General features: G+C 40.1%; 1 protein-coding gene across 11 annotated transcripts in view; it reads right to left on the bottom strand.

Annotated features, from left to right (window-relative positions):
- chd7 (chromodomain helicase DNA binding protein 7) overlaps nt 1-17,073 on the bottom strand; it is a 229,796-nt gene that overhangs the window by 77,784 nt on the left and 134,939 nt on the right. For all 11 annotated transcript variants that reach the window (XM_055634007.1, XM_055634011.1, XM_055634012.1 and 8 more), the window contains 3 exons: nt 12,937-13,054; nt 6,893-6,979; nt 880-1,017 (listed from right to left, as the gene is read on the bottom strand). In XM_055634007.1, the coding sequence (XP_055489982.1) occupies nt 880-1,017; nt 6,893-6,979; nt 12,937-13,054 (343 nt within the window). The remainder of the gene's footprint in view (nt 1-879; nt 1,018-6,892; nt 6,980-12,936; nt 13,055-17,073) is intronic.

Here is a 17,073-nt window from a genome sequence, read left to right on the forward strand (position 1 = left end):
GACGCATCCTCGGCCCAGGTAGGGACTGTGGAAAACAGTCTCCCCCTTCCCCCTCCCCCACATAAAAAGACTAAAAGACCTCCAAAACAAAACTTTTGACAGACAAAAAATAAAAAAGGTTGAAAGGACAAACAGCTGCAAGCAAGGCTGCCCCACTCGACGGCATCACTCGGGGGTGGTTAGTGTGTGCGTGGAGGTTGTGTGTGTGTGTGTGTGTGTGTGTGTGTGTGTGTGGGTGTGTGTGTGTGTTAAGTGTGTGTGTGTGTGTGTGTGTGTGTGTGGGTGTGTGTGTGTGTGTGTGTGTGTGTGTGTGTGTGCGTGTGTGTGTGTGTGTATGTGTGTGTGGGAGTGTGCGTGTGTGTGTGTGTGTGTGTGTGTGTGCGTGTGGGTGTGTGTGTGTGTGTGTGTGTGTGTGTGTGTGTGTGTGTGTGTGTGTGTGTGTGTGTGTGTGTGTGTGTGTGTGTGTGTGTGTGTGTGTGTGTGTGTGTGTGTGTGACGCCGCAGGCCACCCCTTCCCCCGCAACCGCGCGTTGAGGGGACGGGACCCAACGGGACCCTCTTGGTCTAGTATCAAATGAATTCTGATAATTCTTCTTTAGTAAGCAACATTTTCAACTATTTCACAATATTACAATTCAACTCTTTCAGCATAATCTACCTTTTACAAACATGTTTTAACCTTGCTTAGCTCACTCTTAAGCATTGAATAAATTATTTTTGTTATATCGGTTTAATGAAAAAGATGACTAGTTTACGGTTCCAACGATGATTATGACTACCAATTTCAATGCCCTTTTGCATTATCCTCACCATTAGCCACTAATATAGTTAGATTTTATTTTTTTAAAGCATGAAACCTGCACAAAATTTTGATCTTACCATATGCTCTGTTCTTGGTGTCATGGCCTGTAGCTGTTGAAATTCTTCAATCTTGCCTTGGTCTGTTTCTAGTTTCTGTTCCCAGGTGCTTTCTTCGTATGGAAGAGAACACCACTTCACCAGATAATGGGTGACTGGCTGTTTTGAAGACCAACACAATTAATCTATTTGGAATTAATAATCTTGATTGCATACATTTAATCTGCCAATATTTTAAAAATCCAATGCTAAACTACTAAGATTATTTTGAAACTCAAAGAGAAGGAAACACATTTTTGGCAGAAAATTGCAAATAAATTCATTGTATTGGAATTTCCAGTAGTTCAAGAAAACAGAATTTAGTTGTCTCAGAACTCTAAAACAAAATGTTTTTAAATATATACTATTTAATCATTTTCATTTTCCATTTTAAAATTTAAAAAGATTGTGCATCTTGCTGGCCCTTTGTGGAATCAATTTCTATTATGATTCATAAAACTATCTTGACTATAATTTAATAGTTTAACTATCCTCTGACTAAGGAGGTTCCTCCTCGTCTCCTTTCTAAAAGAGCGAAAGCGTGTTAAGTAAAGAAACAAAGTTTATCTCAGTGGTATCCATCAGAAGCTCTCAGCACCACAGTGAAAGCACTCAATCTGGCAATTGGTTCATCGTCGTATAAAAAGCAGTCTGTAAATATTGAGCCAGATCTTGCTTCATCTGTCTGGCTTGCCTTTCATGCTCAGCCTGGCATTTCTGGAGCAACACCAACCCTCCATCATCTAGATAAGTTCCAAAAATTGAGGACTCGTTATGGCAGCCTTAGATGCTGCTTCCCAAGATCCTGCCCCCAGCAGAGCCATGGCATCCCTATTCAACTTTTTAAGATGTCTTTCATAATATGGAACACAAACAGCTGAAATTGATGAAACATTAAAATATGCAGTGCAGTGAAATATTGAAACCAAACTTTTTAAAATAAATGAAGGTTGTGAACCACACGCAAGCGATGTAGTTGTAAAGATATAGCTAGCGTAAAGCAAAGGAACCAACCACTTGTCTTATGGAGCATTCACAGACTTGGCATAATCCAGGCAAAGGGTCGATTGTGCTTACCGTTAACCTCCAGCATGTTTTGTTCTGTTGCGGGGACAAAAGTCTGGATCAATTGAGAAAGTGGGCAAGAGAATGGTAGATAGCGTTTCACTCTGACAAGTGCATTTTAGAGGATTAAATCAAGGCAGGATATACAGTGGATGGTGGAGTCCGAGGGAATGTTGGTGAACAGAGACATACACCTCAGGGTACATGTTAATACAATAATGCTAATACAAGTGCAGAGGGTAGTGAGGAATGTTTACGACATGCTTGCCTTCATCGGCAAAGGCTCCAAGTTTAAGAATTGAGACACATGTCACAATTAAACAAAATATTGGTAAGACCACCAGGGATAGCATGCACAGTTCTGGTCACCACACAATAGGAAGAATGTGATGAAGCTAAAGGGTACAGGGAAGATTCATTAGGATGTTGCCTGAATTCAAGGTCTTTAATTATGATGAGAAATTGGATAAGGTGGGACAGCTCTTCATGGAGCGAAGGAGATTGCAGAATGAAATGAAATACATGTAGAATTATGAGGGGTGAATCCCAATGTCAGTTCCACTGTCCAACACTGGGGAACATGGCAAAGGTGAGGAAATGGTTGTTTACAAATGTTCTGAAGGGTATATTTTTCCTTACAAAGTAGTACTATCTGGCTTAAGTTGCCAGCAGAAGTTTTGGAGGCAAGACCAGTAACAATATTTAAGAGACATCAGTGGGTAGATACGGAATTAAACGCATGCAAATTAGATTAGATTAGATTAGATTCCTTTATTGTCATTCAGACCTTTCGGTCTGAATGAAATTTCATTTCCCTGCAGTCATACATATAATAAAAAAATGACAAAAACACACAATCAACACAAATTTAACATCCACCACAGTGAGTTCACCAAACACCCCCTCACTGTGGTGGAAGGCAAAATCTTAAAGTCTCTGTCTCTTCCCTCTTTGTTCTCCCTCTGCGCCGAGGCGATCCAGGCTCTAGATGCTGTGACCCCACCGGGTGATGGTAAATCCTGCGGCTCAACCGTGCTCCGCGAACGGGCCGGTTCAAACTCCGCGGGTGGTCGCTGCCGTCGCCACGGTTCCAGGGCCGAGTCGGGTCTCCGTTGCCACTGCCGCCGCCGCCACCAAAGCTCTGAGGCCAAGTCGGGTCTCCGCTGCCGCCGCTGCCACAGCTCCGGGGCCAAGTCGGGTCTCCGCTGCCGCTGCCTCTGCCACAGCTTCGGGGCCGAGTCGGGTCTCCGCTGCTGCCGCTGCTGCAGCTCCGAGGCCGAGTCGGGTCTCCGCTGCCGCCGCCATGGTTCCAGGGCCGAGTCGGGTCTCCGCTCCGCTGCCGCTGCCGCCGCCACAGCTCTGGGGCCGAGTCGGGTCTCCGCTGCCGCCCGCTGCTACAGCTCCGGGGCCGAGTCGGGTCTCCGCTGCCGCTGCCGCCACTATAGCTCCGGGGCTGAGTCGGGTCTCCGCTGCCGCCGCCAGTGCTTCGGGGCCGACAGCTCTGAGGTCGAGTCGGCTCACCGCTGCTGCTGCCTGCCGCCACAGCTTCGGGGCCGAGTCGGGTCTCTGCTGCTGCTGCCGCCGCCACAGCTCCGGGGCCGAGTCGGGTCTCCGCTGCCGCTGCTGCCGCCGCTACAGCTCCGAGGCCGAGTCGGGTCTCCGCTGCCACCGCCGCCACAACTCCGTGGCCGCCAGCTCCGCCATTAGGCCTGGGCGCAGACGGAGACGGGGAATACGACAGAAAAAAAAGTCGCATCCCCCGAAGGAAGAGACCAAAACATGTTTCTCCCACCCCACCCACACACATACACAACTTAATAAAACAAAATTAACTAAAACATGACAAAGGAACAAAAAGGAAAAAAAAACAGACGGACTGCAGGTGGGCCGCAGCTGTTAAGCCAGCGCCGCCATCTTAAGCTATGATGGATAGTATTACCATAATGGGATTAGTATAAATGGATATGATGATCAGCAAAGACAGTGGGATAGAAGGCCTGTTTCTCTATGCTGTAAAACTCTCGGCTGCCCCACACACACACACACACGTGATAGTTCTCAACAGAACCACTATTTAGCCATTATCATGATCAGAGCCATTACATGTGTGTGTTTTCCTTTTAATTTCTGAAATTGCAATCCTCCAATACTCCCATTTTTAACTAGTTAGATTATAAGCATCTGTAGTTCATTATTTTACCTCTTACTCGTGGTCTCTGGGAACAACATGCTTAAGCCAGAACCCAGAGTTTGTTAAAAGCATCATTCTGGCCAAAACATACAAGTCTCAGATTGAGGTTTTACAAATCACACTCATCAAAGTGTAGGCTAGTTTAATATTGTGGCACTATGCTACTATTTTAAACGTATTAAACAACTAGAATTTATCAATGTTCAATAAAGCCGATGTCTCAATAATGATTTTCATAAAAGAATGATATGCTAGACAGATAAATGTCATATGCATCTTTAATATTTATAACCACAGAAAAGTGACAAGATGGAAGACGCCCTTTCAGCCGATGTAGCTCCAACATCTCAATCTAATGTCAAATGTCAATCTGAGAGCTATCTACAGGCAGTCTCCCGGTTACTTAAGTTCCATTCCTGAATACTGTCCGTAAATTGACTCTAACGTACATCGATAACATCATTTTTTTAGAACTGTCCATATATCACTCCACAAACACTTTCTATATTTTTTTCATTTCATTGAAGATTAACAACAATAATTCTGATTAAAATAATGAAACGTGTTGTATGCAGTTGTGTTGTATGTCATGAGTCACTATTACCATCTTGAAAATTCATTTCAATTTAGGGAAATTTGCAAAGTCAGATTTCATAAGTACAGTCTTACATAACCTGAGGCCTCTGTATTCTATCATATTTTTCACCTCCAGCAGCAGCCATGCATTTTTTCCCTTTATATATTTGTTCAGTTCCTTTCTGAAAGCAATAAATGGCCATTGCATAACAGTTGTACAGTCCAAATATTTGCTGCATACCTGATTATTATTTGCTTGTTATATGGAGTTTGAAGGATTGTGAATGGAATTGAATATCGTGCATTCCCGAATTATTATTGTTTTAAACTAATTCTGACCTTACGATGAAAAGAATGTCATTGGTGAAGTATCTGTAGATGTTTCATCTTGGACATTGACTACCCAACATGTTTCTCGGGATAGTGTTGTAGTTGAAGAATCACAGTTAGATATGGTGCAAACGTTTTCAGCACCACAGCCAGAGGATTGTCTGACTCCAATATATCTGCAGCATTCAGTGCTCTCAGTGATTGCATGCCATCATGTGGAAAAAATAAGTGGATAAAGACCTATTATTTTGAGGACTTCATGACGAGGCAAAAGATAATTTGCTTGGCAATTCTAGTTGGATGTGGCTATCAATGCTTAAAACCTGATTTTTGATGCATTTTTTGTCGTTTTCTATGTTCAGGATTTGAGAGATCTTAATTTCCTCAGCCAGCAAGCTGTTTTAACAATCCACCATCATTTGCAACTGGATGTGGCAATACATCAACTTTCATCGCATCAGTTGGGTGTGGGATTGTGGGGTGTGAGATCCATCCATTTTAGGTTGCTTTTGTTGTGTTCACTTATTGATTCAGCGCTGTGACTTCACCATGTTGATATCTCATTCATTGGTACGCTAGATGCTTTTGCTGGCATAACGTAACAACTCTTTGAGGTTGATCACGTGTGAATAAGTTGCAGAGACCATGGTGTCACAGCTATCATGGATTACAATCACACTGGTGCTAACGCTTTCCTCCACTTTATCCAGCCAATTCACCAATTTCAGGGAAGTATGCAGCAGTACTCCCAGATCTCCCTGTTCTGCAACACTTTGTAGGGCTCTACCATTTATTGTGCAAGTCCTACCCTGATTTGACATGCAACACATCACACTTATCAGAATTACATTTAATTTGCTATTCCTTGGGCCACTTCCATAACTGATCTACATCTTGTTGTAAACCTAGATATTCCTCCTCACTGTCACTTTAACACCGATTTTGGTATAATCTGCAAATTAACTACATTGTACCCAAATCATTAAATTTATATATGCCCTAGTCCAGATTAAGTAATTCGAACATGGCACAAATGACCAAGCAAAATATTGTCCTGCTCTTTGCTCATTTATAGGATGTGGATATTGCTGTATAGGGAAATATGTCCAAAACCTCTGACTTGTACTGAACTGAATAGAATTTCGAAGGACTATTGGGAGTCAACCACGTTGTTATTGGTCTGGGGTCACTAATGCCAAACTGTTATACACCATTTCATTGATGCAATGGTCCTTTAACAATAATGATCTCTTTAAAGCAAAACAGATATAAATACATTCCAACAATGGTTTGAACATAATAATGTGAGGCATAAATTGCTATACATACAAGTAATAAACTGAGTAAGTGTACTATGTTGGAATAATGCTTAAGCACTTGAACTGAGATGATCAAGAAATTAATGTAGAATTCAAATATAAATTAATCTACACTTCCTAAAAAGGATTAGAGTAAAATTTCATGTAAATCATCCAGGAATTTTAAATCTGCTTGGGTGGGAAAAATGGGAAAAAAAATGAATTTATGCACAGTATTCCATTTCAGGGGGAAATGAAAGGTTATTCAAAATTGGTCACTGGTCAACCGCATTGGGGGAAAAAAGTGAGAAAATAATAGCCCTTGATACTTCAGTACATTAATGTAAGATTTAGTTAATCCTAAAGATAAAATATTCATTTTCTAGGGCTATCACTTCAATGAAACTAATCAAACTGTACCCATTAACTCACGGAAGACAAAGAAATGCATGTGAAGTTTAATTAATAGGTGTACTTTTAATTCCAGATTGCTTGCAAAATAACCTTCACAAAAGTCAGTAAAATTCTCACTTACTTCTCCACTATCTTTATCAATGCTATGCGATATATCAAGAATCCGGTCTACTTCCACATAATCTGGATTGAAAGGCTCGTCTTCAATCTGCAAAAACAGAAAGGAGTAGCATAAAAAATAATGATGGACTTCGTCTCATTTTGCAAAGCACGTTAGTTTCTAAGAATTTGGACATTGCTAAAATTCAGCATGATCACAAACCATGAGATGAGTAATTCTTCCAGATCTGTTTACCACAACACTTCATTATTATGTAAAATCTTCCAAAAGTGTTTTAAAATATATTACATGGTGTGAAATAATCAACAAATGTGCAATATTTGAGAAATCATACAATTAACTCTAAAAAGGTTAAACCCATTAGAAATCAGTGTCACATATGTCATATTTAAAAGATACCCTAGTTAATGATTGATGACTGTAAATAACTGAATTATATTTGAAAACAGATTTATTTAGAAATAAGCATACTGCCTCTTAAACCACACACTGATAAAATTAACTCTCAATGGTGATATGTCAGGCAAATATATTAAAAACTTTTGCGAAGATAGTAACTATGTTGATTAAAGTGTGTGTGTGTGTGTGTGTGTGTGTGTGTGTGTGTGTGTGTGTGTGTGTGTGTGTGTGTGTGTGTGTGTGTGTGTGTGTGTGTGTGTGTGTGTGTGTGTGTGTGTGTGTGTGTGTCTTTATTTTGTGTTTAAAATGTGGTCTTTATGTTGATGCAGATGGGAGATTGATTTGCAGAATATCTATGTTAAGTCCACGGGAATGACCAAGAGCCTCCTGTTGTCTACCACTTTAATTGTACATCGCACTGTGACCTGTTTATGGCCTCTACACCATTACAAAGTTACAAAGCTCCATGCAAGCTTAAGGAACAGCACCTTATTTTCTGTCAGTTTGTCCCCTCTCCATTAGTACAGCCTGACCTGTTGGCCCACATTCCCAGAGTCCTGGAATTAGCAGTACATAATAGACATAGCAGCATAATCACTCTCCTCTTTAATGCATTTGACCTGTATTCTCCTTTTCAGATATTCCCTTTTCAGTTATTCCTTCCTGCCTTCTGGGCAACTTAAGACCGCCACTCGAGTTCTGACAATGCATCTGATCTTAAACTATTTCTCTTTACATAGATGCTGCCTGACTAGCTAGCTGAGGGCGTCCAACTGTTTCTGTAAGTAAGTTAAGTTTTTGAGGTAAATAAAAAATTAAATAAACAGCAGACACTGGAAATCTAAAATAAAAGCATGGATGACCCTGATATTTTTGTTGCCTGCCATTTTAGTCGTCCATCACACTCTCATCCTGCAACAAAAGCTTTTCACGGTACCACTGTAGAAGTGACAATTAACTAAATTGATAAATTGAGTTAATTTTCCACCAACCCCTTCTTTCCTCTCCCAACGTCTGATGAATGTTAAATCTGTTTTTTTGCCACAACTGCAGCCTGATCTGCAGAGTGTTTTCCAGCATTTTCTATGATTTTCATCGTCTTAAATGGCGGTGGACAATTAAATTGCTAAAAGTAGTGAAATTGCAACCTCACAACACCAGAAACGCATGTTTATTCCTGACTACGGGTGCTGTCTGTACAGAGTTTGTACGTTCTTCCCACGACCATGCGGATTTTCTCCAGGTGCTCCGTTTTCCTACCATCCTTCAAAGACGTACAGGTTTGTCGGTTAATTGGCTTTGGCAAGAAAAAGGCAAATTGCCCCTAGTGGGCAGGATAGTGCTGGTGTGTGGGGTGTCAACGCAGACTCGGTGGGACGAAGGGTCTCTTTCCGCGCTGTATCTTTAAAGTCTAAAATAGTCTCCATTTTGTTTGGATGAATGCTGTTCTAACAATTCCTTGAAAGTTTAACATTATCCAATACCACATGACTGCCAGCTTAATTTCCAAGTCACTTGCCAGGCTTTGTCTTGCCCCAACCTCACTTCCAGGTTTCTCCCCACCACCACAGTCTGAAGAAAGATCCCTACCCAAAACATCACCTATCCATTTTCTTCAGAAATGCTGACTGACCCACTGAGTTAATCCAGCACTGTCTTTTTTTTTTACTATCCAAGACAAAGCAACTTGTTTAATTGATACCTTATCCACCCTCTAAACCATTCAACCCCTTCACAAGCACCGTGTGCACTGCAGTTACTTGCATGGACAAGTCCAACAGCAGCTTCCAAAACTACCACCTGTACCATCAAGGTCAAAATAAGCAAGTGGTCCTTGGGAATAGGTTCCCATAGGTTTCCCATGTTACACAGCATCCTGACCAGAAAGTATATTGCTACTACTCCATCCTCACAAGGTGTAAATCCTGGAACTCCCAACAGAGCTGCAGGAGTACCTTGCCAAAAGAGCAAGGTAATCTCTCAAAGGTAATTGGAGATGGTAATGTTAGCCTTGCCGCACTGCCAGGATCCCAGAAAATGAAGTATTGACCAGGCCTCAATGGCCAATTCTGAGGCCCACCGCCACTCTAATGTTCATTCGACAACTCATTTAACAGTTCTGAAACATTTAAAACTGTTCACAATGAATTAAACTATGTTAAAAACAAATACATAAATAAATTGAGACCCCTTTAAGAACCAAAATATTTATATGCATTAAGGTTAAGTAAAATAAAGAAAATACACATACCTGCAGTTCTCCTTTCAATAAAGGACATGCAATGGATGTGAAATGCAGCTGACCCCACAACTCAGGATGCAATGCTCTACCCTGGACCACAACCAGCAGTGATGCAATAGTTTAAACTTTAGATGTAACAAAATCTGACCTCAGGCTTATTCCCCAATTTTGTGCTGCAAAGCATTGGATGGAAGGAAAGAGCTGACCTGCAGTGTAACTGGCCAATGCTCTCGACTAAACTGCTCTCTGAAGAGCAGCATTGTCCAGCATTAAATTAAGTATAAGTGGGCTTTTTGAAACTATACCAAAATTGCACTTACTCCCTATTGAATCCTTCATTTGTCATTCAAACCTTTCGGTCTGAATGAAACCATTGTAGTTTGCTAAAACATTGTTGTTTCAGATTTCCAACATTTACATGTTTTTGCCTTTTCAATCTCTGTCTAGTTTTGATTTAACCAATATTATCTTGCTCCACGGATAATGCTTGACCCACTCGGCTTTCCAAGCATTCTTCTTTATTTCAAATTTCCATAAACTGCTTTTAGTCTGCACCACTTAGTTTCAACTTTTTATTTCTCTTCTCTATTCTCTTTTTATGCTCTCAAGAAAATATTCTTCTCAAGAATACATCTTCAGCGCACGCTCATAGTTGAGGAACTGTGTCATACATTTTCTTGGTTTCCATTCTATCAGACATTTCCTTTGCTCTTCCTATTTCCCCAGTATCCTTCACTCTCCCATGCTTCTCTGCAAGCTAAACATTAGTTTTATAAATGCATCCCTGAAATGTTAATTATTCCTTTATCCACAAATGCCACTTTAAGTATTTAGTATCTCCAACATATTTAGAGATCAGATCTCCAGCCCCTTGCACTCTTCCCCTCCCTCCTAATCCAAGCTACATTTTTGAAATCTTATTACAATGTCTTCTGACACAGCAGCTACACTGAATTAGCAAAACAACAGTACAAGTCATGAATTGCTATGCAAAGTGAATGCCTGCAACGAAATAAAAGTGCTGGAGTACCTCAGCAAGTCGGGCATTATCTGACGAGGGAATGTACAGATGTTTTGGGTCGGGCCCCTTCAGCACAAAACTAGGTATTGGAATGATCACAGAAAATTACCCATTCTGTTGAGTTCATTCCGATGTATGTATATAATTATACATATTTTTTTTTGTTCCAACCTTACATACTACTGGCACTGCTCCCTGCCACAAGTCCTTGCTGTTGTTTCAGAAGCACCAAGGAACAGTGGCAAGTGTACGGTAATACAAAATTGTAAAATATATTACAACATTTGCAGCCGATACAACTTTGATACAGTAATTTGATCATATGCCTTTAACCTTGATCAGACACAAAGCTTAAAACAGGATTAAGCTTTACAATGCAATTGATATTAATATAATGCCTTTGGGTTGCACAACTTCCCCAAAATGCACCTCAGAATTGTAGATGAAAAAGTAAGTTGAGAGATAAAGTAGTGACCCAAAGTCGAAGAAAAATAAAGGTTTTTAGGCTAAGTCTTTAAAAAAAGAATTGCAGAGGTGTAAACATTTAGGGAATAATTTCTAAATCAGAGGCAAGTAGTCTGGAGCCATGTGGAGCCACCCTGAATAAGGGCAAAGAACAAGTACAGAAATAAGGTGGAGGAGAGGCAGGAGATTTGCAGATACAGAAAAACTACAAAGATGGGGAGAATTTACACTTCTTGTCAGTCTAAACTTTGTCTAAATTGGAAATCATGTAGTATCTGGAGGTAACTTAGGCCAACATGGGTGATGGAAAGTCAGGACATGGTAGGGATGGGATAGGGACAACAGATTTCTAATGATAGACAAAGGACTAGGTCAACAAGGACTTATTAAATAATGGAGAATGGAAGTGATGAAAACAGTGTTTCATGAGCAGATGTGCCCAGTCAGGGCAAATGATGTGAAATTATATAATTAGCCATCACTGTACTACAAAGAGAATAGGGGGTCAAGAATCCTAGTCTGGATTTAATTAGACTAGGTTGAGGTCCAATTTCAACAGACTGCTGATGGAGAAAGGAACAGAAGATTGCCAAATTCTGAAACGCGTGGCTAAGAAAATGACTAAAAGTTTGGAATATTTAACTGGAAATGCAAATGCATTTGAAATCTCAGATCATGATGGCCAGTTTAACGAACGATCTGGATGAAACCAGACGCCCTAGGGGTTACATTTTCTTTAGCAATAATAACCATATAACCATATAACAATTACAGCACGGAAACAGGCCATCTTGGCCCTTCTAGTCCGTGCCGAACACGTATTCTCCCCTAGTCCCATACACCTGCGTTCAGACCATAACCCTCCATACCTTTCCCGTCCATATAACTATCCAATTTATTTTTAAATGATAAAAACGAACCTGCCTCCACTACCTTCACTGGAAGCTCATTCCACACAGCCACCACTCTCTGAGTAAAGAAGCTCCCCCTCATGTTACCCCTAAACTTCTGTCCCTTCATTCACAAGTCATGTCCCCTTGTTTGAATCTTCCCTACTCTCAGTGGGAAAAGCTTATCCACGTCAACTCTGTCTATCCCTCTCATCATTTTAAAGACCTCTATCAAGTCCCCCCTTAACCTTCTGCGCTCCAAAGAATAAAGCCCTAACTTGTTCAACTTTTCTCTGTAACTTAGTTGCTGAAACCCAGGCAACATTCTAGTAAAGCGAGCTGATACCTTAATTTCCACTTTTTTAAAAATTAATGAAATAAAAAAATCAGCCGGGGTCGAAAAAGGTCCATCAATGTACGGAATATCACGACTTACATCTACCACACTGCCTTGCCTGCCATTGTCAAATAGAAGTTGAAGGAAAACCTGGACCAAGGAACAATTTGAAAACAAAGTGTGAGGATTAAAGATTTCTGACTATAGATTTTTAATGCAACTTGACCCTTGACTAACCTAATGCAACAGTGGAAGAAAAAAAAATGGCTAAATGGCTCAAAGTAGTTATTTAACCCAAGAAATGACAACATATCCTGGTCACTGAAAGATAACAAATAACTGGATAGGAACTGCAAATAGTGGAGAGGCGACATGAAGGAAGTAAGAGGTTCAGAGGAAAAGAAATAAACTGGGGGGGAAACCGACTAAAGGGCAACAATGGGAAAGACACATGGCATTGACTGTCGACAGGTAGTGCAGTCATCAACTGATTAAATAAACAAACAAAATAAGTCAGAAATTTTTTAAAAGAATCAGAAAGGAATAGAGTCAAGAAAACAGGAAAAAAGTCAAAAGGACAATGCATTGAACACCAAGAACACAAAAGTGGAAAAGGCCTTAGAAAACAATTATATAAATGATTTCTGAGCAACACATGGGCATATGTAATCTAAAAAAAAAATTGCTGACCTCCGTAAGAAACTTATTCATTTGTGCCTGCTTTGCTTTGAAGCGTTTAATCTTCTGATGGATTCTCTTGTCCTTTGCCAGTTGCTCCACTGTGGTCCACTGACAATGAAGGTAAGAACTGAAGGGTGTGGTTAAGGGCAGGGGGTGGTGAAAGAAAAAGAAACAATATACTCAGTTCACATCACCAAAAATATGAATACTTCAATTATTACATTGGTGCAAGAAAAATTAACAACCCAATTGTACCTGCCTTGGGTGGGGTGGGGGAGTTATTATTTTAATTCCTCTGCAATGTAATAGAATAAAAAGGTTCAAAAATATTTGAGTATAATCAAATGAATATAACATCCGTCCACACAGAATTAATTTTCAAAATTCAATAACTTTTTTTCTTAATTAGACCTGGAGATTGCCGTACGACATGAAGGTGGGGTGCTGAGCGACCACATTGATGTACTACAATCCACCTGGTGGGTATATTTCCACCTGGTGAATTTATTTCAATGGCATTGCGTAGAATTCCAGAATATTAGCGCAGTCATTTATGAACTATTGTATATTCCTAAATCCAATAGGTGCATGTCTTAAAAGAATTTGTGCATCAGGCTGTATGTCCTTCTAGTTGGAAGCAGTTGCAAGCTTGAGGCATTGCCGATGCATGCTGTAAAGTAACATACGTGCACTATGCACTGCAGCACATTGAAGTAATAAAAATATTTCATTTCATATACCCATGCAAGATTAGTGAACCACAATCAAGGTGGGAAATGGGTGCCAATAAAAGAGCTTGTTTCAAAGATTGAGGAACTGAAAAATGTTGTAAATATACTTGTGCAGGCAAGTGCAAGAGAATACCATTACACTTGAACAGTGCATTCTCGATGGTAAAATAGCTTTGAGGAGCAACAAATTTAGTGAAGTATTTGACCTATTTTAATAGCTCAAAATAATGTGCTTATTAAGCATCCGGGTAACATTAATTCTAGATTTTCATGGTGGGAGATTCAGTTTCGGTAATGATATTGAAGGTTACAGGGATATTGTAGGTAATGAGATGTTTGTTGGTTGGCACTAGTTTTTAAAAGTTACTTCCCATTTTTAGCCCAAGTATGTGCAGCGTGAAGATGCAAATCGAACTGAAAACTGCAATTATCTACCAAAATTAATTTCTGTCATTTTAACTGAGGGGAGATCATGAATGGCTGTGCAAGCACAATATACTGAACAACTGCAGTAATGTGCTGGAGCTTAAATGGAATGACCTTCAATTTCACCCATCATTGTTATTTTTATTTGGCAAAGGCATGACTCATATTAGTGGAGAATTCAGATTTACTTGAGATCCATCATACTAAGAACAGTCAAATGCTGCCTTGATGTCAAGGGGAATGACTCTCACATTGCCCATATTCAACACTTTTCCTATAATTAAAACTGTGTGCACTCCAACGAGATGACATTGACCATTTTTCCAATCCTCCTACCGTAATCTACCCCACCCCTTCCCACGAACCTGTGGGAATTTGGGTACTGAGGGCCAATCTACTAATAAAGATGGTGCAGTTAAAGTTTGGTAGACTGATCTCTATTTTGCAGAGGCCTAATGCTCGTGACATTCACTCCCTCTAATCATGAACCCACCTCATCTCATTGATCTAATTTTTTTTTGTAGAATCCTACAATGTTTTTATTCCAGTACGTTAACAGCTATTGCTGCTGTTTTCCACCACTCTAACGCAACTCAAATGTTTCATCAGCTTTGCTGCCAATTTCCATCCTGGCCTCACTTTCCCATGGTGCATTTTCGATTCTTCCCCTCGCCTCCATCAACTTCCATCTGCATTTAAAGCCGGAGGGTATCAACCAGTACCCACTGCATTAACCAGATTCCCACCCTGCTTCCTGTAAGGATCCCTTTGCACTTTCCATGTATCTATTCCGACAATAACATTTCACACGGTGCCTCCATAATGTCTTTATCTCAACTGCATCTGTTCCATTTCCTGCAGTTCTGTTGTTCCCATCTAGAATAAAAACAGAGATCCACTTATCCTCAATAAATTCTGCTCCATCTACAGATTTCAGTCATTTTCAGATATCACCAAGCCAATGCCAGCACCAGCCAACATTAACTTCCATCCTCATAGCTACCCTTCGTGATCTTTGAGGCAATTGCTTTCAAGGTACACTGGTTTAGCTTTACCTCAAGCAATACACACTTTCCCCCACAATATCAAGAGATTTAACTTGCTCTCACCTACTCCCTTCCTGCTCCAGGAAATTAAATTGTTTCCAAGTGCAGCAGTGATTTACCTGTACTCCTACCAATTTAGTATATTGCATTCAGTGTTTATGATACTGTCTTCATTCATGACACACTCATCTCTACAATACAGAACAAATGCACATTAAGGAGTCCACTGTGCAGAACACCTGGGTAGTTCATATAGAGAACCAGGATTTCTAGTTGCCTGTCATTTTAATTCTCCATTCACTCGTCTGTTTCTTTGGACTTTTGCATTATTCCCATCTTCATCTTCTGACTAAACTTTCCAGATTCAACAGCAAAATTAAGTTTCAGGCAATGAACTTCCAGATTTTATCTAATTTCCAGCATTCAGTTTTCTTGACTTCCTTCTTCCGGCAATTTAATATTTCAAATTATTCTTCTCTATTTGCTCCTGCGTAGACAATGTCCATCACAAAGTTTACCATCCTCTCAGTCACAGTAACACCATGATCATTCAATTCAAAGATTTAATATGAATTTGAAGGGCGACTTTTTTTCCCACACAAAGGTCAGTGTGTATATGAAATGAGCTGCCAGATGAAGTAGTTATGGTAGGTACAATCATGACATTTAAAAAACATTTGGACATGTACATGCATTGGAAAGGTGGGGGGGGGGGGGGGGGGATATGGCCTAACCATGGGCAAGTGAGACTTGCTTAGATGGGGCATCATGGTCCACAAATGCTGCCTGACCAGAGTATATTTTTGTCATATTTCGAACATCTGAAGTATTTTGCGCTTTTCGATTGTTTAGATACAGAATCGGAGAATCAATTTCCGTAGAGTTATTAATGATAAAACTTGATTAATATCTCTATGGAAATAGTTCTGCCAATTTTTTTTCATGTACACTGAGCAAAATTAGGACTGACCAACAAACTAATTTGCATAGTACCATCTCACATACTTTATTTTCACCATTTGTATTTTAGTTTCCTATGGAAAAGTATATACACTGAAGTCAACATTCAATATTTGATCTGAGCCGAGTTTGCAATTGATGGATAAAATTCTACCTCGACCCTTGATAATAATGATGCATTGCAGAAGGATAGAGAATGTTTCTATGTGGCCAATAATTGGTTGTCATTCCCAACTCATTTATGCCCAAAAAATAAATGAATACCAGGTGGTCTGGACAGAATTCCATCCATATGACTATCAACACAAATGGTACACAGCCCACAACCAAAGTTTAAATAATCAGTGCATTTAGCAACAGAAGATTTCCGAAGCACTGAGATCAGCAGGCATCAATGAAATTAAAAACAGAGTTAAGTGCAAGTCGCTTTGTCAGAACTCTTTCAAGTGCAAGTCCCTTTCAAGTGCAAGTCCATTTGTCAAAACTTAGACTATTAAAACAGAAGTGTTAACCATTTCTCTTTCCACAGATGCTGTCTGACTGCAGTGTACCCAGGATTTTGTCTTCTTTGTCAGATTTTCAGCATCCGAAGTTTGTTTTCTAATTTTCATTTAGGACAGATAACAACCACACTAACGATCTGGTCCTCCTTATTTCAGCAGTCAACGAGGAGTTTCAATATGAAGTTTATCATGGAAGGCTATGGACGGAGTCAGGCCAATATTATATTTGAAAGATATGAGTTCTGTGTCACATTAAACCAAAAATTAATAATCTACCAGCACCAATGCTAAGGGTGGCTCGGTGGCGCAACGGTGGAGTTGCTATCTTACAGTGCTAGACACCCAGGTTCAATCCAGACTACTGGCGCTTGTCTATACGGAGTTGCTCCATAATGCTTGGGACAAAGACCCATTATTTATTTATTTGCCTCTGTACTCCACAATTTGAGATTTGTAATAGAAAAAAAAAATCATATGTGG

Source organism: Leucoraja erinacea, chromosome 4 (genome assembly GCF_028641065.1).
Source record: "Leucoraja erinacea ecotype New England chromosome 4, Leri_hhj_1, whole genome shotgun sequence".
Taxonomy (NCBI): domain Eukaryota; kingdom Metazoa; phylum Chordata; class Chondrichthyes; order Rajiformes; family Rajidae; genus Leucoraja; species Leucoraja erinaceus.